This window comes from Zosterops lateralis, assembly GCF_965231275.1.
Source record: "Zosterops lateralis genome assembly, chromosome: 15".
Lineage (NCBI taxonomy): Eukaryota > Metazoa > Chordata > Aves > Passeriformes > Zosteropidae > Zosterops > Zosterops lateralis.
The window spans coordinates 14089298-14115954 of NC_139775.1; the positions used below are offsets into that span (position 1 = coordinate 14089298).

General features: G+C 44.6%; 2 protein-coding genes across 9 annotated transcripts in view; one reads left to right on the forward strand and one right to left on the reverse strand.

Moving 5' to 3' along the window:
- The window catches only part of CDIP1 (cell death inducing p53 target 1), a 100418-nt gene extending 92690 nt beyond the window's left edge, over positions 1-7728 (forward strand). The window contains exon 7 of the transcript XR_014591195.1: positions 7712-7728. The gene's annotated coding sequence lies outside the window, so the exon portion shown is untranslated. The remainder of the gene's footprint in view (positions 1-7711) is intronic.
- The window catches only part of CREBBP (CREB binding lysine acetyltransferase), a 95944-nt gene continuing 71174 nt past the window's right edge, over positions 1888-26657 (reverse strand). For all 8 annotated transcript variants that reach the window (XM_083872656.1, XM_083872654.1, XM_083872653.1 and 5 more), the window contains 13 exons: positions 26297-26385; positions 21422-21502; positions 20662-20718; positions 19369-19446; positions 18810-18877; positions 14468-14618; positions 13566-13712; positions 13143-13256; positions 12574-12739; positions 11470-11637; positions 8280-8441; positions 7745-8026; positions 1888-6260 (listed from right to left, as the gene is read on the reverse strand). In XM_083872656.1, the coding sequence (XP_083728782.1) occupies positions 4089-6260; positions 7745-8026; positions 8280-8441; positions 11470-11637; positions 12574-12739; positions 13143-13256; positions 13566-13712; positions 14468-14618; positions 18810-18877; positions 19369-19446; positions 20662-20718; positions 21422-21502; positions 26297-26385 (3735 nt within the window). In that variant the 3' untranslated portion in view covers positions 1888-4088. The remainder of the gene's footprint in view (positions 6261-7744; positions 8027-8279; positions 8442-11469; positions 11638-12573; positions 12740-13142; positions 13257-13565; positions 13713-14467; positions 14619-18809; positions 18878-19368; positions 19447-20661; positions 20719-21421; positions 21503-26296; positions 26386-26657) is intronic.

Below are 26657 nucleotides of genomic sequence, written 5' to 3' on the forward strand. Positions count from 1 at the left end.
ACACCTTGCCCGGGCACCCTGCTCGGCGCTGGGCCAATTCCTTAACATCTCATTTTCCCATTTCTCTCAAACTCCTCATCCCCCGGGGCTGTTTTAATGTACATCATCGAGATCTAAGCGGCCGAGGTATTGGAGAAAGGCTTTGGATGGGATGCGGGTGAGCGAGGAAATGAGAGCAGAATTTGGAACGTGCGTGAGAGCAGAGCCTGGCCTCGATGAACAGCACAAAGCCAAAAAGAAAAGACGGAGCAGGTCTCTTTCGGTGAGCACTAACCACTTCCAGACCGAGGAGCCTTCAGCAGGGAACCGTGCCCACCGAACAGAGCCAGCTTTGTAATCCCAGGCCCGGGGGAGCTCGCTGGAAAGCTCCGTGTGCAATTCACTCGTGCCTGCAGCTGATCTTTTGGGACTGCGCCCAGCCCAGTGTTGCTTTGGAGGGTCATATCTAAGAGCGGAGCGGGGTTTGTGGGGCACTCCATGTTATGGATTAGATGCAAGAGCCTTTGCATCACTCTGACACCCTTCTGCTGGCTGCACTTCCACCTGGAACCAACTCCAGCCCTTCATCGAGATTCCCCGCGCTGCAGCCAAAACCAGAATGATTTCTGAGCCGGCTGCAAACACTTCCCTCCTCTCGTTGTGCTCACTGCTACCTCCCGCTGACCCCGCGGCAGCTCCCGAGAGCGACGCGGTACCAGAGCTCCTGTACCTGCTGTGAAACACCTGAATCCTCCTCCTGCCTCTCCCTGGGTGTGCTTTGACCATTAGCCATGGAATGAGCTCCTGCAGGGCTCGCAGGGGATCCGATACAGATCCTCCCCTCTGCCCAGGCAGGTTTCAGTTATCCGGGGGTTGTCTCCAACTTGCTTCAATCACTGCCCTGGCAGTGTCCTGCTCTGCATTTTAAATTCTGGCTGTGGAGAAGCGCAGGGAAGCACGGATTGCCCTGCACAGCAACCTCTGCGGTGCTGCCCCAGCTGCAGGGTGGCTGCTCCATCTTCCCTGCACTGGAAGAACCACGGGCTGAAATTGGCTTTGGGAGAAGCACCCGACGCACAACCAGATCACCCTGTCAGCCACGAACTGCTGTCACTGACTGCTGTCTGCTGGAAGGGACAGCACCTACTGCTGCCTTTTAACAGTGATGAGGGGGAACCGTCCCAGCCTGTTTGGCGAGAGGGCAGGAACCAGCAGCAGCTCGGGAAAAGAGCAGAGAACCATCGCTGCAGCTCGACGTTCAGATTTAAGCACCTTCTTCCACTCCGGAATTCAGTGAGGGGAAGGTCTTACCCAACCTCTTCGGTGGTAAAGCTCCAGTGCACTCTCACCTTATACATTCTCACATTTCTAGGATGTTCCCCATCACACAGACAGGGACTTGGAAAAGCCAGGCCCATCCAGGCTTCAGATTCGCTGAATTTTCTATCAACACTCACAGGAGACTGGAGTGAGGCCCCCCGAGGCTGCAGGGACTGCACCCCCAGCCCCTCCTCAGGTGTGATTTCAGCTCTGAATTTCCCTTCTCTGCCTGGTAAAACACCTGCTCTTACCTAACACACCTGGGTATCAGACCTACATCCATCCCTTGGCGCTGTGATCTCGCCACACTTCAGGCTGTACTTAAAAATCATTCCAGTATTTGCTTCCCGTGCGTTGTTTCTCTCCACTCTTCCCCGGGAACGGGCACCCAGGGCAGCTGCAGCCGGGGCCGCCCTCTGTGCTCCGCGGAGGACTCGGATTATCCCAATCCGGCAGCGGTGCCGAGGCCTTTAAAATGGAGGCTACGAGAGGAATTAGCGAGACTGAGCGCAGCGATCTTAACCTCGGGCGTCAGGCTCCGCTGATCCTCGCGGGCACCAGCCAAGTGGAACCATCCTTCAATCCAAGCAGTTTTACCAGCTTTTATTAGAAACACCAGCACATTTCAAGTTTCCTCTTTTTGATCACAAATATAGTATTTTTCCTCTTTTTAAGTACACAGCATGAGACACAGCATCAGGGCTTTCCATCTTGGTTTTTTTTTTTTTTTCCTGTTTGATTTTTTTTTTTTTTTTTTTTTTTTTACAGCAATTTCTTTTGGACAAGCTTTGGGTTTAGTGTTCACTGACCTCACCCCAGCCCCAAATTTTGACATCTTGAATTGCTGAAGACAATTGCGTGGGCAGATGAATCCAATGGGAGTGAAAAAGGACAATATTAAAAATTTGCAAGTAAAAGTTGAAGCAGAGACCCTCTGTGGTTAAAAAGGACGAAGTGGTGCCGCAGCACACGATTTTCACAGCGCGGGGACAAAAGCTGAGATAAAAGATTTGCTCTTTTTCCCCGTTCTCCCCCACCAGTGTCCCGATAAGAACGTTAAGGCTGGAGGAAGCGCTAACTGGGCGTGAAAAGCCTCGAGTGACACCGCGGGACACCTCGAGCTTTGGGCTCGGCGTGCTCTGAGCTCACACCTACGATGGAAAAGCTTCCCTGGACTTTTTAACTCCCAGAAAGCAATTCACTGAGGGGAGGAGGAGCGAGTATCCCAGGGACATGAGGGCATGGTGACAGGATATTAAAGGGAACATGTACATGATTTGTTATTTTTTATTCCACAGAAAACCCTCAAATCTAGACTCAGAGTTAACAGCAGAAAAATAGTGTTAAAGTCAATAGGTTCATATTTTACTGTAGACTAAATAAATTAGCCTAGAATTAACTCAATACTCTCTATTTTCCTTTCATTGGTGATCCTTCTCTAAATTAATGCAGTTTTTTTTAAAAAGCAACGGCTATTAATAATTTATTCCAGTTAACCCTTATGGATGAACACCTGCAAAGAGTCGATGTCTGGGAACCATTCCCCTTCTCCTCTCCCTCCCCGAAAAGGAAACAATTGCTAAGGGTGCTGTAAAACAGACATGCTAGCTACAATATCCATGGATCGTGCCTCTCCTACCGCTGCCCTCTGGCTGCTCCGGGTCATGAGTGAATCGTCATAGCTATGTCTTACAAAGAACATGATCGGAAAAAAAAAATATATATAAATAAATAAAAACCTTAAACATTCTTACATGGATTTTTTAAAGAACAGAATACATGTTAAAAACTTCAGTAATTTATATCAATTTTAAGCAATACTTTATATACAATGGAAAAAAGACATGCATAGTCCAAATACAATGTTGAAAACAGCATTTTCATAACAAAAAACCCAAACACTAAGTGTTAATACCATGTACATGGATTCAAGAAGGACCACCCTTTTTGTCTGTTGCACACAGTTTATTTAACAATATGATATTATAAGTAAGAAATGAGTTTTTTTTTTCTTTTTACCATTCTATACAGTGATTGAATCTTCTTGGATTTTCTTATTTATAGTAATTATAGCGCTTGCATGATTTACACTAGAATTGCTTTCCTCGTTTCAAGTTTCACACAGAAGAAAGAAAGAAAAGAATGTTTCTTCTCTATCCAGATCAGCACGGCCTAAGAGTGATCATCCCTATTTCATCTAAGACCAGTTTTATCAGAGAAACAAAGCAACAATTTCTACATCTGCAAGACAAGGATTTTGGCGTTGGCCAATGTGTGCAAGAGTCAATTCCTATCTTCCCAGGGGTAATACTTCAAACGCCTGCAGAGTTCACTATAGAAAACAAAAATCTTCCCGCCATGTGTCAAAGTTACCGGGATACGCTATAATGTTGCATTATTTCAGGAAACAGTTTCTGAATATTATTTTTTTTTTTCTTCTTTTAAACGCAAATGTTTAAAGTCTTGAAAATACAAATAAAAAATATGAATATAATGAACTTGTTTTCCCCGTTAAAAAAAAGGTATGAGTCAACAGCAACAAAAAAATAAAAACCAAAAAAACCCACAAAAGAGACCAGATATTTTAACCGCCTGGCTTTAACAAAAAAATATATTCTTTGTATTGTTTTTTTTTTTCTTTTTATTTTTAAACAGCAATTAATTCTTCCATCTGTAGGAAGCAGCAGTTCCATCTAGGATTCAAAACAACCCAGATGTCTGAATTTTTCAGTACAAAATATCCAAGAACACGAAAGGAAAGAAGAAACAAAAGTGATGCTCCCATAATGCTACAAACCCTCCACAAATTTCTCTAATGTGTCCCCGGTGGTGTCACCGACCAGAGACAATTCGTTAGACAACGCACTGCGGTTGGGGGTGTTTAGTTGGGGAAGCATTGCACTCTGTTCTGGGTTGCCCAAGTGTCCCTGATCCATGGAGCTAGCCATAGTGACTGCGAGTCCTGGGTGGGGGGAACCAGTCTGGGGAGAGACGTGGTGCGGTGACGGTTGGGGCTGTATCCTGGGTGACGGGCTGGAATGTGGTGGCTGGGACTGGGGACGGGGAGACTGAACGGGCGCTGGGGACCGCACCTGGTTGCTGAGGGAGGTGGCGATCTGCTGGCCGGGGAGATGAGACGCCTGCGGTTGTCCTGAGAGCATGTGCTGCTGTGGGCTCATGGGGTTGGGCTGCCCGGGGGACCCTATCTGCTGCTTCATCTGCTGCTGCTGCAGGATGCGCTGCTGCAGGGCCTGCTGGATGTTGGGAGCGCCGTCCGCCCCCAGGCCGGGCTGGCCCATCTGGTTCAGCTGTCCCATCTGAGCCATCTGTCCCATGGAACTCCCCTGTATGGATAGGTGCTGCTGCATCCGCTGCTGCTGCATGGCTTGGGGGTAACCTCCCGGGCCTTGGGGCTGCTGGAACTGGTTGTGTGCCGCCATCCCTCCTGCCATGCCGGCCCCTCCCTGCTGCTGCTGCTGCTGCTGTTGCTGCAGTAGCTGCCGCCTCAGGATCTCGCGGTACTGCGGGCTCATGTTGGCCATGCTGGGGTTGTGGCTGGGGTTCATGATGTTGATCGCTTGTCCCTGGGGGTTCATAGCTCCGATCCCTTGCTGCTGCGGGGGGACGCTAGGTCTCTGCACTCCGGCTTGCATCGTGTTCATGTTCTGCAGTCCCGCCTGCGCGTGCATGCCCGGCTGTTGCATGCCGGTCTGCGGCTGCTGCATCCCGGGCTGGGGCTGTATCCCTGCTTGCGGCTGCATCCCGGGCTGGTTCGCCACGTATTTGGCTGTTCTTTGCTTTATAAAAGCTGCCATAAGCTGAGGGTTGGATTTAAGGATATTAAGAACCTGCTGCTGCTGCTGCGGAGAACTCGGCGATTTCAAGGTCCTCAGCAAGTCCTGAAGTGCATTGGGGGTGATGCTGCGCGGCGGCGGCTGCTGCACGCCCGGCATCCTGGGCCCGGCCACGGCTTGCGGCGTCGCCATCGGCATCACCGGTCTGGCCATCCCCGGCTGCATCGGCTGCTGCTGCGGCATCGGCGGCGACTGCCACTGCCCCGGCTGCATGTTGGACATCACGGGGCCGCTCACGGGGTTGGGCCGGGGTACATTCATGCTGACTTGCGGCATCTGGTTCACCGAGCCCACCGCGGGGTTCACCAGGCCCGGGCGGCCGGGAGGCAAACCATTGTTCATGTTGTTGACCCTGTAGAGCTGCTGCTGCTGCTGCTGGGCAGCCTCTCTCTCGATCTGCCGGGCCGCTTCCACGGCGGCCGGCGGCGGCTGGGCCGGAGGCGGCGGCGCCGTGACCGGGTTGGCGGGTTTTCCTGTCGAGACGGTGGTGGGGGGCTGGGTTCTGGAGACGCTGGGAAAGCCGGCCGGTGACATACTTACAGGGGAGGGCTGGGGCTGGGGGGCAGGCTGCGGTGTCTGCGGTGTACTTGGCTGCTGCGTAGGGGTACCAGGCGTTGCTGAGGTAGGAGAAGGCAAACTTTGCTGAGGCACGTTTCGGGTGTTCATGGTAGCCATCCTTCTGCGCATGAGCTGAGCCTGCTGCAGGCGGTGCTGGATCTGCTGCTGTCGGAGCTTGTGTTTGATATTGAGACAGAATGGCACGGGGCATTTGTTCTCTTGGCAGTGTTTGGCATGGTAGCAGCAAAGAGCTATGAGCTGTTTGCACACCGGACAGCCACCGTTGGTCTTGCGCTTGCAGCCCTTGGTGTGCTGGACAACCCGTTTCATCTTCTGGCAGGATGGCAGAGAGCAGTTTGCGTTGCGGCACTGGCAGGCGTGGACCAGGGACTGGATGCAGCGCTGGATGCTCAGCCGTCGCGACTCCTGGGGGCTCTTGGACTGCTGCTCTCCTTGGTTGTTGCTCTCGTCGTCCAGACCCAGGCCCCACTTGACCATCTTGTGGTCATGGCTCTTAGTGTTGTAGCAGTTGATGCAGAGGTCGTAGTCCTGCAAGGAAAGAAAAGGCAGAGCTCAGCTGGTGGCAGGGCACGAACCACACGGGCAGAGAGCAGCACCAGCCCCCTGTGCAGGCACACGCTGGGCACGAGCAGGATGACAGTCACACACTGTCCACAGCTGCCACTTCACACCTGTACCCAGCCAGGGAAGTGGCTGCACAGCCTGTCCAGGCACTGGGATTGAGCTTTGGGGCAGGGAGGGCAGCAGCCTCAGCAAAGCCAGCCTGCAATCACAGCTCTTCACTGTGCCAGGTAATAATGCAATTGGGACTATCATTGTGTCATTTTGTTACATGAAAAAATCTTGCAGAATTTTTTTTTTTCAATTTTTCCCTTTTGATGACATTAAGTGTTTATATTTCTGTGATGCCTACTGGGGTGCCAACATCTTCAACTACTAAGATAAATCTACGGTCACTCCTAAAAAGTAGGGTCTGGCTCTTTATTTATCCTTAATGTAATTACTGACTAATAATTACTACCCTTAAATAAGTATTTTTAGAAATTTCTAAACAAGAGCAAATTTCATGCAAAGACAGACTCTTACCTGAAAGCCTTCACATTTTTGCTGCCCCATCCCTTTTTTGGCTGGAGGAGGGGCACTCCCTTACACAGAGGTACCCAGAGGCAGCCTAAAGGCTCTACCTCCTTCCACCACCTAATTCAACCTAAGGTCCAAACCACGTCCTGCAGCCTCGCTCATGAAGTTCTGCTCAGTGCTTTCCTCAGAGGGATTAATTAAAACTCTTCCCCCACAGGCCTGGCAATAACTCACAGTGTAAAAAGGAGGCTGCACTTATTCAAACTTCTTTTGTTCAGCTACAGCCAGAGGTCAACACAAGCCCTCCAAGAAGCCTCAAGCACACCAGTACAGCTCCATGGATAACTCCTCTCTAACACAGGTCCTAAAATTTGAGCAATCTGGGATAGTGGAAGGTTCCCCTGCCCATGGCAGAGAGGTGGAACAAGATGGTTTTTGAGGCCCTTTCCTCAAAACCATTCTAAGATCCACAATTCTTTAAAATTAAGTTAAAAACTTGTCTATGCAGAGGAGCAGTAGCAGAACAGACTATGCAGCAGGAGCCATTCCAGAGCATTGGTGTTGAGTAACTGGTGTCACTTATTCAAGAGGAGGCACCCACCTCTTCTACCCACCTGGCAATCACCTCCCCTTAAGGCTTAGCAGCCCTTTAACAGGATGGACTTAATTTGGAGAAACTCTGGACAATATCTAAAAAAACCCCATCAAACTCAGCTGTAGGACAGGAGAGGGCCGAGTTCTGAGGTGCCACACACATACATCACTGACAAGGCAATGCCACCATCCCTCAGTGACAGTGCAGTGCCACCATCCCTCAGTGACAGGGCAATGCCACCATCCCTCAGTGACAGTGCAGTGCCACCATCCCTCAGTGACAATGCAATGCCACCATCCCTCAGTGACAGGGCAGTGCCAGCCTGCCCCACACGTACCTCGCAGACAGTGCAGTGCCACCTGGTCTCCACGTGGTGCTTGCACTCGTTGCAGGTGTAGACAAAGCGATCCTGCCCCTGGGTGTGCAGCTCCACCAACATGCACAGCGTGGACCACTTGGAGCGGCGCAGGGAGGAGAATTCCCAGTGCTTGTCCCTGGCCAGGGTGAGGAAGGCGTCCCGCCCGTCCATCAGGTCACAGCTCAGCAATGGGTCCGGGTCCACGATGGGGTGCAGGGTGTTAATCACTGGCCCGGCGTGTAAATGAATCACAAAAAACACCTGCAGGTAAATGGGGAAAGAAACAAAAAGGCAAAGAGGTCAGGTAATGTCGCAGGAAGGAGCTCGTGTTCTCTGCAGTGAGAACCTAATTAACTTAGTTTAGGCTAATCTCTTCCAAGATGTTGTTATGCAACAGCAACATTCCTGGCCCAACCACAGGGTTTATTCCTCCTGATTTTTCAGTCCTGAGTATCACCGTGGCTGCATTTGCAGGAATAAACCTTTCTCTTTTTCCAGCAGATTTCCACAGTACCTCTTTATGCTTCTCCATGGTGGCGTAGAGCTTCTGAGACAGGTCATTGGACACGTTTGGCATGCTGGGCTTCTTCTTGTTAGCTCTGCTGATGCTGCTCTTATTCTTGTTGGTTTTTTTGTTGTTCTTTTTCTTGGCATTCTTGCTGTCGCCCTGGCTCCCCTGCAATAAAGGCACGGGAAAGATGTTACACTTTGTGGAGAGCTCTCTCCCATTCACTGGGCTCACAGTGACACACTTCTGCTGTCAGGAATAGAACTTTGTTCCAATGCCTGCAAATCAGCCCTCCTGTGTTAAATATATCCTATCTTCCAGGAAAAATCAAAAGCCAAACTGGCAGGCAAACAAATCCAAACACTGTTTAAAAATAGACTTTTAAAGTATGTATACATTAAAAAATTCCCATTTTACACTGATTATTTTTCCTTCTCCAACATCTTACTTCAGCTTCCACTGCTTTAGATCTTACAGCTGATGATAAAATGACACAAATAATATCAACTTAAAATTCCAGGAGTGCAGTACTTTGCTTTGCTGTGCATTTGGTGTGTCACATACTTGCCTGAGATCTGATTTAATGCTTGGTTTTACTGAACAGATTTAGGGCTAGGACACAGATAAGAACATGCAGGATTTAAATTGAAACCCACAAAACACATTATTCTCCATCCTGCAGACTTCCAGCTGCACGTGCAGCTCCCAAAAAAATAATCTCCAAAACCTCCACTTGTGCCCAAGTTACAGCACAGACCACAGTGGCCATACACTGAATGTTAGATGTAAGTAAAGAGAGAGAAAAATAGCAGATGATGCTATTTAGATGACCTGGGAAAACAGAAATAACTTTTAGAGTTCTCATGTCCTTAAAAAAATCAAACCCCAAGCCCTCGGAAGGGAGGGCTCAGGAAAAACCCCTCTCCAACTTCTAGAATGTTGGTCATCATAAAATTAAAAATAAGCTACTGAAATAGTTGGATATATAAAAATATAAATATACACACATGAACAGTATGTACAAGCAAACACAGGGTTTATCCACAGCCTTATTTATTCCAGGAAAACAAAAAATATTCCAACAGCAGAAAGCAATTCTATTTATAGACTGCTACCATCCCTCTAATCCATTAATTAGGCTTGGACAGGAATTCCCTGTCCACTCTTGGGTTCTCTGTAACTAATTTTGTGGATTTTCTGACCAAACCTGTTTGGAAATTAAAATGAGACTATTTTATGGGAAACCAGACTGAGCTCTAAGTGACTTGAAGGGATTCAGAAATGACCTGTTTTATGTTCCCACCTTGAGTGCCCCCAAGTTTCCTCCCACTGATGGAATTGGAGCCTGCCCTCCTTTGCCTCCACATCCTAAAGCACCAACTGAGATCTTAAAATTCAAACACCAAAAGGAAGAACAGACTGAAACTTATCAAACGAGCCAAGTCTAAGTTTTATTTGTACTCCACCTATAGCACGTTTATATTTGGCAACCTGCACAAAGTATCCCAAGCTGTTTTAAGAAGTTGTAGGATTGTGTTTGTACCATTTCATTCTGACATTCAGCCAGATCAGCCAGAGATGCTGATGGACGGTTCCTGGGGGAGCCTCACTCCTTTAGGTCTTTGCCAAGAACTCTGAATATTTACCACCTGTTTAGACTCCCTTTGAGTGATACCTGCAGCACATGCTCACTTGCAGGAAGCTTTCTCTTCTCATATACAAAATTCAGGATGAAGAATTGAAGACAGATCCTGTGCCATTTCAGTACCAAGATCCATGTGGTGCTTGTACTCACAGAGATCCTCACTGCTGGGCAGTTTCCTCCATGAAGTGATCCAGTTCAGGTGTTTGTTTTGGGGAAGTTCTCACTGGGGAAGTTTTAAATTTGCTCCTTTTCCTGAGTCAAGTGGCAAAGACCCCACTGTGCCATGCTTGGATGGCACCTCAGCAAGCTGGGTGCAGGTTGTGTCCTGCGGCTGCCCCAGGAATTCAGTGGGGGCACAGGGGCCAAGGCTGCATCAGCTCAGCTTAGAGACTTGTCTGAGTTCACAATGAATTGTTCTGGGCTTCCTCAAACACCTTTTCCTCCCTCCTAGATGCAGAGTAAATGCTCACACCACTGTTTTCTCTGATTTACTGGAGGTGATCCTGTTAGCAAGAGAGAGCTGCAGCCTAATTCCAGGCCTTGACTTCTTTTTATACAGCAGACTTTGCTGAACTATCTCAATATTCAAAGTGACATTCAGAAGGAACGAAGTGAAAGCTGTTAACTTTGTGTTTCCATAAAAACATAGCCACAAACTGTATTAACTTTGAAAGAGCTGCTAAGGTTTACCAGAAGGAACTTTCTGGCATCACAAAATTGATGGATTAAGGTCCATCCCTCACATCAATCCCATGTAACACACACTGAAGGCAGTCACAGCATCTAAACTTAAAGGGGGTTTTCCCCACATAAAACTTTTGCTTTTACCTCGATCTATTAGATTTCAGATTTTCCTACAACATTTATTTTCAAAACATCTTGCTGCAAATCTCAAGTAAAAGGGACAGTATAAAAGTGCTGAGACCATTTGGTTGCAGATAAAATCAAGACAGAAATAAAAATGAATGATGAAATTCTGTCCAGGACCCTGAAAAACTTGGTTGTTGGGGTGTTTTTTTTTTTTGGTTTGATTGGTTTTTATAGACAAAGAGAGAATGCTGGTGAAGGAACAGCACCATCAGGATCAACATTTCCCACCAACGCAAAGCCTGCAATAAACACTTTTACATTTCAGCCCTTTGCTGTTGCAAATGACTACAAGTACCTGTGCTTAAATAACAGCCACGTTTCATTCAGCTTTGAAAAATCCAGCACCTTTCAAAATGCTGGAGGTGCTTTGCAAAGGTGTGAACCAGAAGCTCAGCCAAATGACTGTAAGCAAATGTAGCGTGGCAAAAGCAGCTTAACACATTTCTCTGAGAAGAGAGATGCTGAACTGACATAAGTGACTTCTGAGTCTGTTAAAAAAACCTCAAACCAAGCCATCAGTAAATTTGTTAACCAAGAAGAAAAACAGAAATGCAGTTAAAGAATTCATGTCTGCTGTAAATGATCTTCTCTAGTTTATTTGACGTGACCTCTCTAATACATTAAAGCATTAATTACCAGCTTTGTGAGCTAAGGGAAATACAGAACATAAAGCTAACTCACCTCTGTTGTTTCACTAGCTGCAGTGCTCTCTTCCTTCTTCCTCTCCTCCTCCTCCTGCTCCAACTCCTTAATGCTTTCCTCCAGCACATTGGGCCAGAAATCACCTTCAAAGTAAGGCAGCTCCTTGGCACTGGTCAGCCTGTCCTCGGTCGCTTGTTTGAAGATGTCCTGTGGAGCACATCACAGCAGAGCAGGAATAAATAAATGAAGATCACCCAGGAGAGAGAGAGGAGAAGCAGAGACAGGACCCAGAGCTGCAGTGAACAGCTGGGCCTCACCCACAGCCATGAGCTGCTCCTGCCAGGGCTCCTTTTTGGGGCAGCTCCAGATCCAGCCTGGCACAGCCCCACTCCCTGTTCCATCTGAGCATCAGTGCTGAGGCTTTCCTGACCCCCATCACACCATCAGTTCATGTTCCTGACATGATGAGAGATATCAAGATACCCCTGAAAAATGCAACTGATCCCTCCCTGGTTTCAAAACCCCCTCCTCAGGAGACACAGATTTCCCAGCTCTTTGCTACACTGATGACAAGGCTTCTTAGAGGCTGTTCCTACTCCACACGTTTAGGAACTGTCATTTGCCATCAAAACATCAATTTTTTTCCAGCACTGTCACTACCATTAAGGAATTCTTGTAAATTTTAGCATGAAAGGAGTGGCAAATGCTCCCTTTGCCACCTTCTACTTATTTCCTTGGGTATATGTGTGATATTCTCCAGTTACGAAAATCATTCTTGGCATAAGGAGCTCTTTTATTTCACACTAGTGGGGTCCAGCATTCCACCTGCTCCTCCAGAATCACCAGGAACAAACAGCTTCTATAAACCATGACAAGTTCCATATTGCCTTGCCTAGAAAATGCAGTGAAAGAAAAATACACAAAGGCAGGTTCTTGCAGATTTCCCTTCATGCAGACACCAAACCTAAGGAATTTTCAGCCTGAAAGGCAGAACCTCAAGATAAACAAAGAAAATGAAGACACTGGCTGAGAAAAAACCCCTTGTACAACATTACTCCAGTTTTCAGGTGTTAGGAAACAATAGTAGCTCCCTTCAAATGAAAACACTATAAAAATTAAATCAGAAATTAAACAGTAACAAACCTTGTAGTCATGAATGATTCTCTCAGCAAATGCCTTGTCCAGCATCTTCTTATACCATTCTTGCAAACGTTTGGGTTTGGGTATTTTCTGGTCAGGTGGGTGGCAATGAAAGATGTAATCATCTCCTTCACTGGGGGGACAGGCCCAGATGTGCCCTGTCACATACCTGTGTCACACACACAACAAACAGCATTTATGACTGCCACCAGAAAATCACTCAAACCTAGCTATAAATGCAGAGCTCTGGCTTTATTTTTTAAATTCTTAATTTTTTTTTCTTTGTCGCAAAGATGGTGAGGCAATAACCCGTATTTTGACAAGGGATAAGGTCAGGGATATAATAATGAAGCTCAAACATCAAGTGAACCTCTAATCAAATGAATGATGAGCTGCCAGTTTGGGAATCCCAATAAAAACCACCTTATATGACACAATCCCAGTTTCTCTCTCCACTACAGAAGCAACGTTCGCTCCACACATCTCAGAGAGGTCAGAAGGAAACAGAGACCACCCCAAATGAAGAAAACCCTGAAAACCCAGATTTCTGTCCTGCCCAAGCTCTCACTCACCCCAGTTTCTTGACGTACTCCAGGTACCCGATGAGGATCTCGTGGTACACGGCGGTTCGCAGGCAGCGCGGGCGGAAGAAGTGGATGCTGTCCAGGTAGGAGATGTACACACGCCTGCAGGGACAGAGAAAGGAGACACACTCAGGTATTTTAATGCATATTTAAGCATGTGGTGTAAACAGTCCTCAAAAGCAAGAGGGGCAGTGGATTTTTTTTAGACAGCAAGAATCTACATCGAGAGGCAAAAATTAAAAGCAGAATCTGAAAAATGTAACGTTTTTGTTGTGATATTTGTCTTTCCTTTCAAAGTCACCTGCAGCCCTACAGCAGGATGGATTTGTGCCCCCCCCAGAAATGAAATGCATGTCCCAAAAGCCTGCCAGTGACAGCCCAGGGGATGTGGGGAGAGGCCCAAGGAGGTACCTGGTGTTTGGAGGGGGACAGTCCGAGCCGTATTCCTGCACATGCATTCCAAAGAAACACACGTCCACCCCGTCGATCTCCTCGAACGCAAACAGAGCTTTGGTACGGTAAGGGAAGGACTCTGACATCTCACCAGAGTCCACAAATCTGCAGGGAAGGGCAACAGGAGGGAAAAAACAAAATGCCAATTATTAAAGCAGTGTCCTACCAGAATGACAGGGTTATTTTCAACCTTGTTTTTAACTCCTTAGGAACATTTTTATGCAGGAGTTAAACGGAGTCAGATCAGAGCTATAGTAAAACAGTGAGTTCTGTTCCTGTAAATTCATGGAAAGACTGTTTCCATATAGAACACAGGACTGAACAGGCCAGCATTGAGTACATGAATATCCTCAGAGACCACAAGCCTTTAAATAGGTTACAGAGCAGAAAATGTGATGCGTTAGTATGAAGTGATGTCACATAAACACAGTTTTTATGAATTTAACCCAAAATACTTCACAGACTAAAGCTTTTAAGCTTTTCATTTATAATGAAGCAAATTAAAAATGACTCCTGAAAGCTGAAGTGTTTCTAAAAACACAACAAAATGAAGGAAGAGTAAGGAAGAGAATCTCATCAACTGCTCCAAACTAAACTTTGAATTCTGTAACCAAAATGTGATCACTCCAGATGTAGGGACAAAAAGTCCCACTGTTATAATTAAGGATGTCCCCGCTGCCCCGACAATAGTCACTTCCTCTACATTTTTTAACCTTTCATAATCCTAAACATGCCCAAATTTCAAAAATGTGCAAAGTCATTAACATGCAAATTGGCACAATTTTACGACAGCCCCACAAGGAGGCTACAAAATAAAAGAAATAAAAAGGATTGCATTTGTTATAATTAACAGGACTAACCTGGATTTCATTCCTGGTTTAACTTCTACTGTCTTATCTGAACTTGCTACCACTCTGACAAAGACCTCTCCAGCCTCAGGATGGTTCTGACGCCGCAGGAATTTGTTCACTCTGTCCTCCAAATGGTTCCCTAAACGTGTGGTCTGCAGCCCTGGAACGGAAGGTGAGAACACAACCATGGAAATGTTAATATTGGAGCAATCACTGCTCAGCTCAGGCTGTTCCTGTGCTCAACAGCTCTTTCAGCTTCCTCCTCTGGATGGAAATAGGTTTTTTTTTCCCTTTTGTTTTACCTCTGTATGAAAATTGGATGGTTTTATTTACACAGTCAAAATGAAGAGAGGAGCAAACCCACCGGTGCTTTTCCCCCAGAGCAAACCCCCCCTGCTTTCCACACCCCACTGTGGCAGCTGAACCCACTGGAGTGGCACAATTACCTCGTGAGTGAACTAACAAAGGCAGCTTTACGTAGCATTTTTCAATTTCAGGCTTATTTTATGAACCCTGCAAATGTTTTCCTCCTCCCAGCCCCACTCTGGCTGGTTGACAGAGATTACATCACTTTACAGATCTGGCTCCATGCCACACCTTTTCAAGCGAAGCAAAGCAAATCAACAGAAATGAAAAGCCTTTTGACTTCAATGGAGATTTCATTGCTTTTGCTTTTCTTTTCAAGAGAGCTTTTGGACTGTAGTTGCAGCAATCTGCACATCAAGGTTAAATAGTTCCTGCCCAGAGATGGAGGTCTTGGGGAGTTCAAGCCCACAGATTGTCCAGATTGCCCTCACTCCATCTTTACATTCACAATGGGGTTTTGTGGGGAGAGCTGGGTTTGTGCTCTTACAGGATGTGAGGGTTTCCAAATAAATCCACAACAAATTACAGAAATTCTGATGATTTGGGGTTAAATTAAGAAAGCAGAAGGACCCCACTGTTTCCACTTGAAGATTTATGGCTATTTCTCTTATCCTGCTGTACTTGTTTTACCACTCATGTTTCTACTTCACTTTATGGTCAATCTGCTATCTTTTCCAAAGTGATGGTGTAATCTACAGATGCTCATTTTAATAAAATACATTTAATTTTCTGCTCTCTGGTACTTCATTTTTCAGTTGATATTTGGCTCCTGACACAAGGCCCTTGGTTCTTACTCCCAGAGCCTGCACACAAGAATTCTGCAGTGAAATATCTGTGCTAAAAATTCCTTCAGACTCCAATACTGGGGAAAAAACTCACATATACTCAAAGGACTATCTCACTTTTTAAGGGATTTATACATTTAAAATTTTATTTTACAAAATCATGGAATGGTTTGGGTTGGAAGAGCCCTGAAAGCTCATCCCATACCACCCCCTGCCATGTCCATGGACACCTTCCACCATACCAGGCTGCTCCAAGCCTCATCCAACCTGGCCTTGGACACTTCCAGGGATCCAGGGGCAGCCACAGCTGCTCTGGGCACCCTGTGCCAGGGCCTCCCCACCCTCATGGGAATAATTCCTTCCCAGTATCCCATCTAACCTTGCTCTCTGGCAGTTTAATTACAGTCAGTTTACAGAAATTGCCAAAAGCAGCAATTTGATTTACATCTTTTCGCTTGTCCCCTTGTCCAGTGAGGTTCTGTGGTCACAACCAGCACAACACAGTCTAAATATCATTTACCTGAGAGTAATTAATAATTTGAATTAAAAAATGTAATTTAAAGGCAGGTTGAAGCAAAAACACAAGGCCCTTTACCAATTCCAACACACTGAGCCTTTCCCAGTATTCCCCATTCCAATACACTGCATTGCCCTTCCCATATATAACCATAGGAGGATGACTTTAAAGGAAATTCACAAATACTTCATGAGGGAATTGTTTTGTTCTGTTGATTTCTCTGAAGACAAACAGAAAAAGAAGAAAGGGTTCCATTTGAGCTGATGAGTGGGAACATTTTTAGAAAGCCACTGGAGTTAACTCTACTGTGTTGTTGTGTTTTCATCTTGTCATCTTCCCAATGCTAAGCAACCAAGGGATATCTGCTTCCTTCCTTATGCTGCAATGCATGAAAGCTTGGAAACCAACAAACCCAAAAAGACCAGATAAAGGAGATAAAAGAAATAGGCAGCATTAAAATTACATGTACTGTAAGGAAAGGATCTGAAAGTTGCATTTTTTGATCTACTAGAATGTGAAAGGTGTTTTAGAAAGCAGCTGGATTTTGGTTCTTGGACAGCTCTCACGTATGCACCTCTAAAAAGCTCAAAGCTCACTGAAAACTGCAGTGCAAATCTGAAAAAAGGCATCCAAACTGCTGAGAGGAAACCTCCAGCAAAGGTCTGTGACAGCAGCAATGGCCAGACCTTTGTTAGTGGATGAGTAATTGGACAGAGAGGAAGAAAGTCCAACTCCTGGCCTACCATGACTTCTTGTCAGGAAACTACTTTGGGTGCCTTATTTGTCAGGATATCATTTATCTTTGAACCTCTCTGCATTGGCTACTGGTGAGGTGATATTAGCAGATTTTCTTAGCAAAATAAATACTTCAAAAGCTCAGGGCTCAGGGTTTCCCAGCAGAACCCAGCTGCACACTGGATGTATTTGGCAGAATATCAGTTAAGGTAACCAATTTTACTCACTGTACATTAGGAATATGAATGATCCAAAAGAGCTGAGGGATGTGATCTCTTGATTATCAGCAGTTGTGCCATCATGCTTGAAAGAGTGGAGAAATATTGATGGCAACTTGGGCAGTAAATGTTTTTTCAAGAAGAGGGAACATGTTAATGTTTCAAACTTTCACTGCTTAGGTTTGTTTTCAGGTCAGCAGCAAGACCAAGGTTTTGATGACAAGAACAGACTTTCCTTTCCCTGCCCTGCTCTTGCATTCCCACCAGAGCACTGTTAAAGAAAGCTGATCTCCAGAGCTGAGCCCAGCAGTGGATTACAGCTGGCAGCAGGACTCAAATCCTCAGGGGGGAAAGACAAGACAGCCAAACAGCAGGGAAAGGAGAGGGACAAGGAGGAAAGGAAAAAAAGCACCATCATTTCCCTGTCCAGAACCTTGAACTGAATAACTGCCTACTCAAACTTTAACCAGAGCCACAGAACAACTGCAGATATCCAGAGAATCACACACTTATTTTAAGGAAATTTACATCAATACATGCTGTAAAGTCAGAACAGAAGAGATATCCATTTAAAATGGGTATCTAAACCTACAGTTGGATTTCATAATTTTATTAACGTTCTCCTCCAATTATAATCTGTCTTTAATGAGACTAATTTAGGCCTCTTTAACCAAATTCTCTCGAGTGCATCAGGTTACTCCAGAGACTGTTCTGATTACGGGAACCCCTCATGCCTCACACAACATCATCACCTGCAAATTACCCCCTTCACATCTCTTGCTACAAAATCAACCACACACTAAGTTATCAAAAAGTCACATTTTTACTGCAAAATCTTGCCTTTATCCCAGCTTGGAAATTTCAGGCTTGTGCAGGCACAACATTACCCAGTAATGGCCAGAACTTGTAAGGATCAAGGAAGCACAAAGGAGGAATGAAGTGTTCCTGCAAGTTCTGCTTGTTCAAGTGCCTGAATCACCCCTTGGTGTCTACACTCACTTTATTTTTCTGCTCTCTGCACTGACTCTGCATTTCCAACCACACGACCAGCCCTTTCTCTTCCTCCTCTTAACCTGCATGAATAAAAATGGCCCAGTTGTGTTCCCTGATGTCAAATGCCTGCAGAGAACCCTGTGTCAGGATTCTGGAGACTGACACAGCCTGACCTGGCATCTCCTGGCCCTCTCTTCAGTGCCCATTTCTACAGGACCATGGCAATGGTTACTGCCAAGAGCACCCAGTGGAATGAGTGACTCAGTTCTTACCCCACCACCAGTTCTGGAGGCAAGAAAAGCTCTTCCCCACACTTTGGTGCTTGGCAGCAGCACCTGAACTGCAGCACAAATGGCTCCTACAGGTTATTGGAAGGGCACAGAGGTGACAACCATTCCATTACAGCTCCAACACTACACAAAAACCTGGCTGAGTGTAGCCAGTGAAGCACACACAGCCCTGTGCTCCTTCTATCTGTTCCTATTTTTGCTTTTTAACCCTTGAAAAAAACAAGGACAAAGATGTCAAACACACCAAGCAGCAACAAGACTGACCACAAGCACATAAACAGCAGGGCTTTAAAATGTTGATTAAAATTCTGACAGCCCTGGGCTGTGCTGCTCCCCATTTTGCAAATGTTCCTGTGCTGTCTGTCATGACAACACAAAGTCTCAATCAAAAACCCATTAGGGGTGGCAGGGAGAAGACGAAGATAAAAACAGAAATACCAAACTCACTTTTAGCACTGAATTTGTTTTCTTTGCGTGTTCTACCAGTTTTCTTCAGACAATTATCACAGACAAACCTATTGAGGAGAAAAAAAAAAGCCAAAAATTTAGCATAAACCCATTACTGGTGAGCTTAAACCCAATGTTTGAACATGTAATTTAAATGTCAGAGTACAATATATTTTTCTCTGGCTTTGAACAGCTTATTTCACTCCATTTTTGAGGGATTTAAAGCTTTTATGAGCTGGTTTAACTCTGCCAAGCAGTTACACCTGCATTTGTGTTCTGTGCACACAAATTCCCCTCCAGCCAGCCTCCCTTGGTTAAGAGTTAGAAAGAAACCACACAAATCTGTGTGGATGAATATACATATTTTCATCTGAATATACTGAAGTAAGACCCCAAATACACAAAAAAGTATTTTATTTAAAAATGCTTTGTCCCTTTCTACCCAGTTCTTTAAAAGGCTGTGGCAACATATTAAAGAACAAAGGCAGAAAGTCTTTAATTATATGAACTATATCAGTTTCATGATACAAGGGGTAAAAAACTAACGAACATCTCTTACCCTGAAGGCCAAATAATATCATAATGTAGCACACAAATCTGGTGCATCTTCCGACCACATTCTTTGCAGTCAACAAACCTGAAGAGAAAAAAAAAAACAGCAGCAAATTACTTTTGGTGTTAGGCAAGTAATTTTCCAGAATTCAGCATGAAAGGAGGACTTGACAATGCTCTGCTAAGAACTGAATACATCTAAATTAAAAAAAAAATTCTCAGAATAGATTCAGATGTACATCTATCAATCCACATGCAAGTTATATATATATATCTATACCTATATATAAGTTGAAAAATGTGCTGGTTTAAAGATCTGAAATGGGCTGTCATGCACAACTTTTTCTGGATCTTTTCTATCCTTTTCTAAGCAGAGTCCCAGTTTCACAGAATCCTCAACAATACCTCCACAGATTTAATTCTGAATTGCTGCAACAACCACAAGCTGAATAAATGGTTGCTCAACTTACTGTAAATGCAAGAACTAGTCATTCATGAACCACCCTGCCAAAAAAACATGTATTAACTTGTCCTTTTCTGCATGGCTCTGCTGTAGTCTTGTTTTTATCTTTTGTTTTCTGGTCAAAAAAATACGTCAGAATTCTTTTTTTGGATGGGAAAACTGTTAGAGGTTTTCCCAGTCCAGAGTGCAGCAAAGGTTAAGAAGCCAAATGCACTGGGGTCTATCTCAGTCCAGCCTTCCAGGCCTGGGGAGGGGCTCTGTTTAGAATTTGCAAAGATAAGCAAAGGAATCAAAATGTGTTGTGCCTCAAACTGCCAGAGAACACGGAGCAGGATCATAAAATCCCACTGCAGAGAAAGCAACCCTGTGCTCCTGAGGGGAAGTTCAGCTGGGCTTCCCCTGAACCTCCCAAGGGTAACACAGGGGGTACCTTGGCCTTTGGGTGGGTCCGGCACTCAGTGAGGAGAAAAATGTGATTTAGAACCACAAGAGGAAAATGCAGAAGTGCCCCAGGAGTGCAGAGCCCGGGGTGAAAGGCTCTGGAGGAGGGAGGGCCATTCCCAGCTCTGTGCAGAGCCTGGCAGGGCACACCCTTGGAATTACCCAAAGAACAGAACCAGGAACTGTCTGTGGAACAAGTGCCCGTGTTCCTCTGGGGAATCAAAGCAGACTTTGGGTGTTGTGCCATGAATTTTAGGGAAAGATTCTGCAGTCTCTTTGGGCAGGGATAGGGGAACAGAAGAGTTCTGTACTCCCTGCCCCATTTCTGCCCTGCTGGCTCAAGGACAAGTGGAAGCAGCGAGATTTTGGGAAGGAAAACAAGAGCCTGGTACTTACGGCTCTGGATCCAGGGTATCATTTTTCTTCTTTTCAAACTGATCCTTAGAGATGGTTCTAGAGACAAAGAGTTAATATGAAAACTCAGTAGCACCCTCACATCAGAGGCTCAGACAATATCATGCTTTGCTGAATTGCAGCAAACCTCAAGTCTGACAAAAGCACCTCAGTATTTATTTTCTGGTCAGAGCAAGCAATTCAGTACATTGTGTTTTAAGCTACAGAAAATATTTCTCCCACTTCACTTTCTGTGTAAATTAAAAGCAAGAGATACCCAAGTCTACATATAAAATTAAAATCATAAAAAACAAGAGAAGCTACTGTCAGTAATGCAGCCACCTTCCAAACCAGCTCATATGCCTCAAATCTGATTTTTCTGGCCAGGTTAGAGGCAAGTTTTTGGTTTTAGAAACATCAGCTGTGCTTCAAAAGGTGAGCTATCAGAATTAGATGGAAGTTTTCCATTAGAAAAAGTGATGGATTAGTGACATTTATTGACACAGCTTCCACTGCTCCCCTCCAAACACATTATCCAGGGAATGGGCAGTTCAGCTGGACAGAGGCAGCAGTGCTGGGCAGAGAATCAGACCCAACACAGCAACAGCTTTAATCCTGTCCTTATAAATCTCCTGTTAGGAAGGAATAAAGCATGTCCCCCCACATAACACCATAGATGTTTGGGTTTTACCCCCCAAACCAGGACACCCTCCCCCCAGCCCCATCCCAAAATTCAGGATGCAGAGGAAAGGAAGAGACTTACGTTTGAGGCTGGGAAGGGTCATCACCCAGGGTGACATTCTCCCCCTGGATTTCAGTGAAACACTTCTCACAGAAGTGATACCTGTCAGCAAGAAGGCCATATTTGGGTGAGCTGGTCCAGCACAAACACAGCCACCCAAGCACGGAGCCACCAACCAGGGCAGGGCAGATCACCAGGAGCACGACGGAAGGGGGGACGTTGTTGGTTGATTGATGGGTCAGTGTGGACAATGAGGAGGCACAGAGGGAGGGGAGGGCAGGATTAGAGAACAGGGGAGGGAACAAACAGCACAGACGTAAGAGGTAAGACGCAAACACCAAGACAACACAGAGCAGAAAGCCAAGGCAAAGCACAGATTAGCATTCGGTCTCATTTCACGCATCGTAACAAGTGCTGGGCCTCACATTCCAAATTTGGGGGAGGATTCATGGAGTAGCCACCAAGGGCTACGTTTGTACAGGTTTCAGATTTAAGAATTTGGATTTGATTTGCATCGCTCGGGGAAAAAAAAATACTCTTTGATTCCAGGCTTGTGACTGATCGAGTTTCCTTTGGGTAAAAAGGAGCCCGTCAACAAGCTCTAAGGACACATTTCTTATAGATTTAAGTAATTAGGAAATATGCTGAAAGCATTTACTGATTGTGAGTGAAAACTGCAAAAGCAGAAACACTTGAGATTGGGAAAAAAAATCTATAAAAGCAATAAATTCAAAATTTGACTGTAAGATTAAATGTGACCAATTGCTCAGCTAATACTCTTTCATATAAATGAAACCAAATCCATACTCTAGACAAACATTTAACAGAAATGCAATTATGGGTCAGAGTTTCCAGCCATTTATCTATATAAATACAATATATGTATATATGTGAACAACATGAAATATTGTACATACATACAATATATTTATCAGGTACATTAAAGATGTGGAATTAATTAAGCTTTACAAGTTGAATATAAGGCTAGGTACAATTTTTTGGTCACCAGACCAAGAGCCAATCCAAGTTATACTCAGCAAAAACAATTTTGCAGTTTACCAAACCAAGCTGAGTAAACTGGAATACAACTCTATGAAAATACAATCTGCATTTGAAAAAAATAAAATAAAATCAAAGTTACATGGTTTGGGAGTGTGGGGGGGGGGGAGGTGGGTTGTTTTGTTTTGGTTTTGTTTTGGTTGTTTGATTCATATGAACTGGAACCAAAGTTGTCAGGGTCACTAAAATAAAAAATAAAAATAGGAGGCTAAATGTTTGGAAAGGATATGAACTCACACATGAACAAAGGTAACAGAAAGGCCACAGCTGTAAAATGCAGGATCATCAAAACAAAGGATCATCAAAATAAAGGAGCTTTATGGAGAGTGAGAGAGTGGAAGCAGCGATGGCAGCACAGAACAAGGCAGGTTTAGTACTCAGACACCGGAGCCGTGGGGATGGGGAGTGTCACAGGCACCAGGGAGACTCAGTGTCACAATGAACCAACAACTCAGGGATGGAGACTGATCAGTGTGGCAGCTCTGCCCCCTCACACACACCCCAGACACCTCAGCTGCTGCCATCCCAGAGAGACCTCCCGGGCTGTGCTGGCCTGGGGACAACAGCAGGCACTGGCACTGATGGAATGGGATGGATCAGAATTCCTGCTGGGACACACTGGGGCAGGGAATGTGTTCCCTTAGACCCCTCAGCACAAATGAGGAGCCTGGAAACTCCTGCAGGTGCTCCAGGAGCTGTGGGGCTGCTTCCAGGTAATCCAAGCTCCCTGACCCTGCCAGCATGGCCAGCCCAACCTCACTTAAACTGCACCCAGCTCCTCCTAGGGCAGCTCCACTGGTGTTAAACACACCCTCCCAAGGAAAACCAGGCCTTGGGAGCTGAGAATGCACAGAAAATTAATGTATTCCATTCATTTGTTATCACTGGGGATGATAAATACATTGTGGTTATTAGAGAGGAGTGTCTCAGGGGTGGGTACAGACACTGCACATCTCATTTCCACTGACTGCCCTTGCCCCTACACTGATAACATAGTAGCTATAATTTTTTTAAAAACCCAAACACAAGAGTTTCAGAATTTTATATCCTTTTACAAATCACCTATTTCTTTTTTCCTATAATGTGCTTCTTTAAATTTTTCTTAAATTGAAAACCCTCACCACTATTTTCCTTACTAACACAGTTGCTCATCATTTTAAGAGTCGGATTGGGAAGAACTGAAAGTCAGAAGGACCCAAATACAGGAGAGTGAAGGCAGAAAAATCCATGGCCAAGGTTCTTATTAATAATTTGTTACATTTAAACAGTCCCAGAAAAGGTTAATTCTGATCCATTTTCAGAATAATTTATGGGCTTTCAAAGCACTCTAAGCTTTAATCCATGATATTAAAATGAGGAAATAAAAACTGAAGTACAGTGAAAATGAATCACCTAAAGATCATGAACATTTGTCCATAAAACAACCAAGGTGAGGCAATAGCTGTAACTTATTATGGATATGGACCCTCGGAAACAGAGACCTGCCTTTTGCATGTCACCACAAATATTCAGCAAAACCCATAAAAAAACCACACAATATTCTAGTTACAGCAGCCATAGAAACCCCAGAGAATGTACTTATTGCAACATATCAAACATGAAAAGCTTTTCAAATGCAGACTGTTCAGGTGACTCCCGTTTATTAAAGAGCAACATTATGGTTCAAGACCAAAGTCCAGAAAATGCTCAATCTCGGCATTAACAGGCGAATTCCCAACTGTGATTAAGTGCAAAGGCAATTCTAAATTCATAACTGGATGGCAGGGCTGACATGAAACACCACTCGGTTTTCTCAACTGGATATTCACACATGCAGCACATTTTCTGAACACTTTAACTTAAATTTCTGCCTTATTATGGAATCTAAAGTGTTCTATACCAAATAATTAACTCAATGATTGAGCTGTAATATCCGAGTTCATTTATTCAATGGTGCCTCAACATTCTTAGTTGTAATTTAGTTATGTGATACACTGGACTTTAAGTGCATCCAATTTTGCCTGTTCTGTACAAAGAAAATTCAAGAACATTTGACCAATTAAAGATCTGCTGGAAGCATGGAATTTGTTTTTCTCTTATTTATTACTTGTTTAAGAACATCTAAGATTTGAAGATCACTGTCACAGGAAATTTGAGTTGGTTTAGAGCTGATGAACAGGGGCTTTCTATGCAAAATTAACTATTACTTAACAATATGGTGATTAATCTTTAGAAATAACTTTTTAAAACCCCCAATCATTCATCCCTGCATTTAATGGGCCTGAAACAGAAAACCTCACACTCCCCCTGAACTCAACCTCACCCCAAATCACAAACCCCTAAACCCTTCTTAAGGTAACTGGATGAGCAGAAAAGTATGATTTAAATGGACTTTCATGTTTATAAGGGGCAAAAAGTGGAATATTACAGCCCCCAGTGCAGAGGAACCCTCTGCTCCACCCAGCCTGCACCTCTTGCTAGTGACAGCATTGCCTTCCATGGAATGATCCAAATGATTGAACACAAACTTAAATTGGGAAGGCAGTTTTGAAGGAATAACGAGCCCTTCTTCAATTCAATTTGAAGTTACTAATATTCTTTCCAAATACAGAATGCATAACATGAAAAGTATTTTAAATTTTACCGACATTTAAGGGAATGGGTTATTTTTCCCCAACGCCAGTACTGAACTGTCTCTTTAAACACATTTAATTGCTTTAATTCTCATCAGCCTGACTTTTCAGAGTCCACAGTGGCTGTATAAAACCTTTTATGAGAGCTCATGAATTTATTCCTGCCTGTCAATACTTTCTGCCTCTCAAAGGCCACCCAAGGCCCCCCACACAAGATGGGATGACACATTTTCCTCTCCCACATTGTGCTGCTCCAGCGTGGGGCTCAACAGGCTGAGAGATTCTCAAGAACATGTTTGGAGAGAAGGGATGGCCCAAAAAGATGAAATACAAGTGCTGGAAGTCTGAATTGGTTCTGTGACTTCACAGCTGGTAAGGCTTAGAGGCTGCCAAGCCTCTGGAAAGCAATTCATAACTTCCTTTTCCCTATTTAAAACAAAGCTTTTGTCTCAGCCCATTTGTATTGTGCATTTTATTTTGGGGGGGGAAGACATACATCATCTAAGAAATCAAAATTAAAGCCAAGTTTTGAGTTTGCTTTATGATTTTAACGCTGGTGATTTAAGCATTGAATGGAAAATTAATCTAACAGTTGCTTATTAATAATAATAGAAACACCAATTCCTAATATTAATTAAAAAATAAGAGCAATTTTAATTTTCACAGCTTCCATGGACTCTCTGGGTAGTTTTTAATGCTATTTCCAAGCTAATTTAAATATAATTAAGCACTGACTAGGGAGGGGGAACATAAGTCTTGCAATCAATCTCTGTACCCTTGGCAAATTCTGGCACTAACTTGTAAACAAACCTGCATATTCTCACAATTCTCCCAGTACAAGGTAACAGGATTTTCCAGTGCCTTTTTGCAGTTCTGCCCTTCTCCCTCCAGCAAGCCCTGCTCCTCATTTTATGGCAAACATGGACAACTTGACCTGCTCTGAAGCATTGCATGGGGCAGCCTGGCTGAGAGTGAGCACTAAGGAACACTGTGCCTCACACTGCACCACAAAAAAAAAAAAAAAAAAAAAAAAAAAAAAAAAAAACAAAACAGTCACCTGCAAAAGGACAGTGTGGGAAGACAAAAAAAGAATTTTTTCCCTGACTTAGCTGACAAAGGGAAGTCAAAGTTAAAAATCCTCCTCATCCTCTGTATGTGCAGAAGACTCAAAAGAGATCTCACTCCCTGAATAAGGGAATAAAAAAATCTGGATTCAAGGACTTACCTGTTCTGGTAGCTGTAGTAGGCAGCGTCCCGGGGAATAGTACACAGCTGCTTGCCATAGCAGCACAAGGTCTGGGGAGAGAACTCATACTGCAAAACAAAGGAGAAAAGCAGCTTTACAATGGGGGATTTTGTTCATCAGGGATCTATAAAGCAAACCTGATGCTTGTGGGTATCAGAGGACACTGCCATGGCCATCACACTTTTCCAGCTATTGTAAATATACCAGCACAGCCCTCTCAATCATTTGACAAACAATAACTCTAAAAGTTTAAAAGCAGCTGACCCTTTCACCTCTGCTGTATGGACATGACAAACCAGGGAAATATTTTAATATTACTTATAACTAAAGAAGGTGTCCT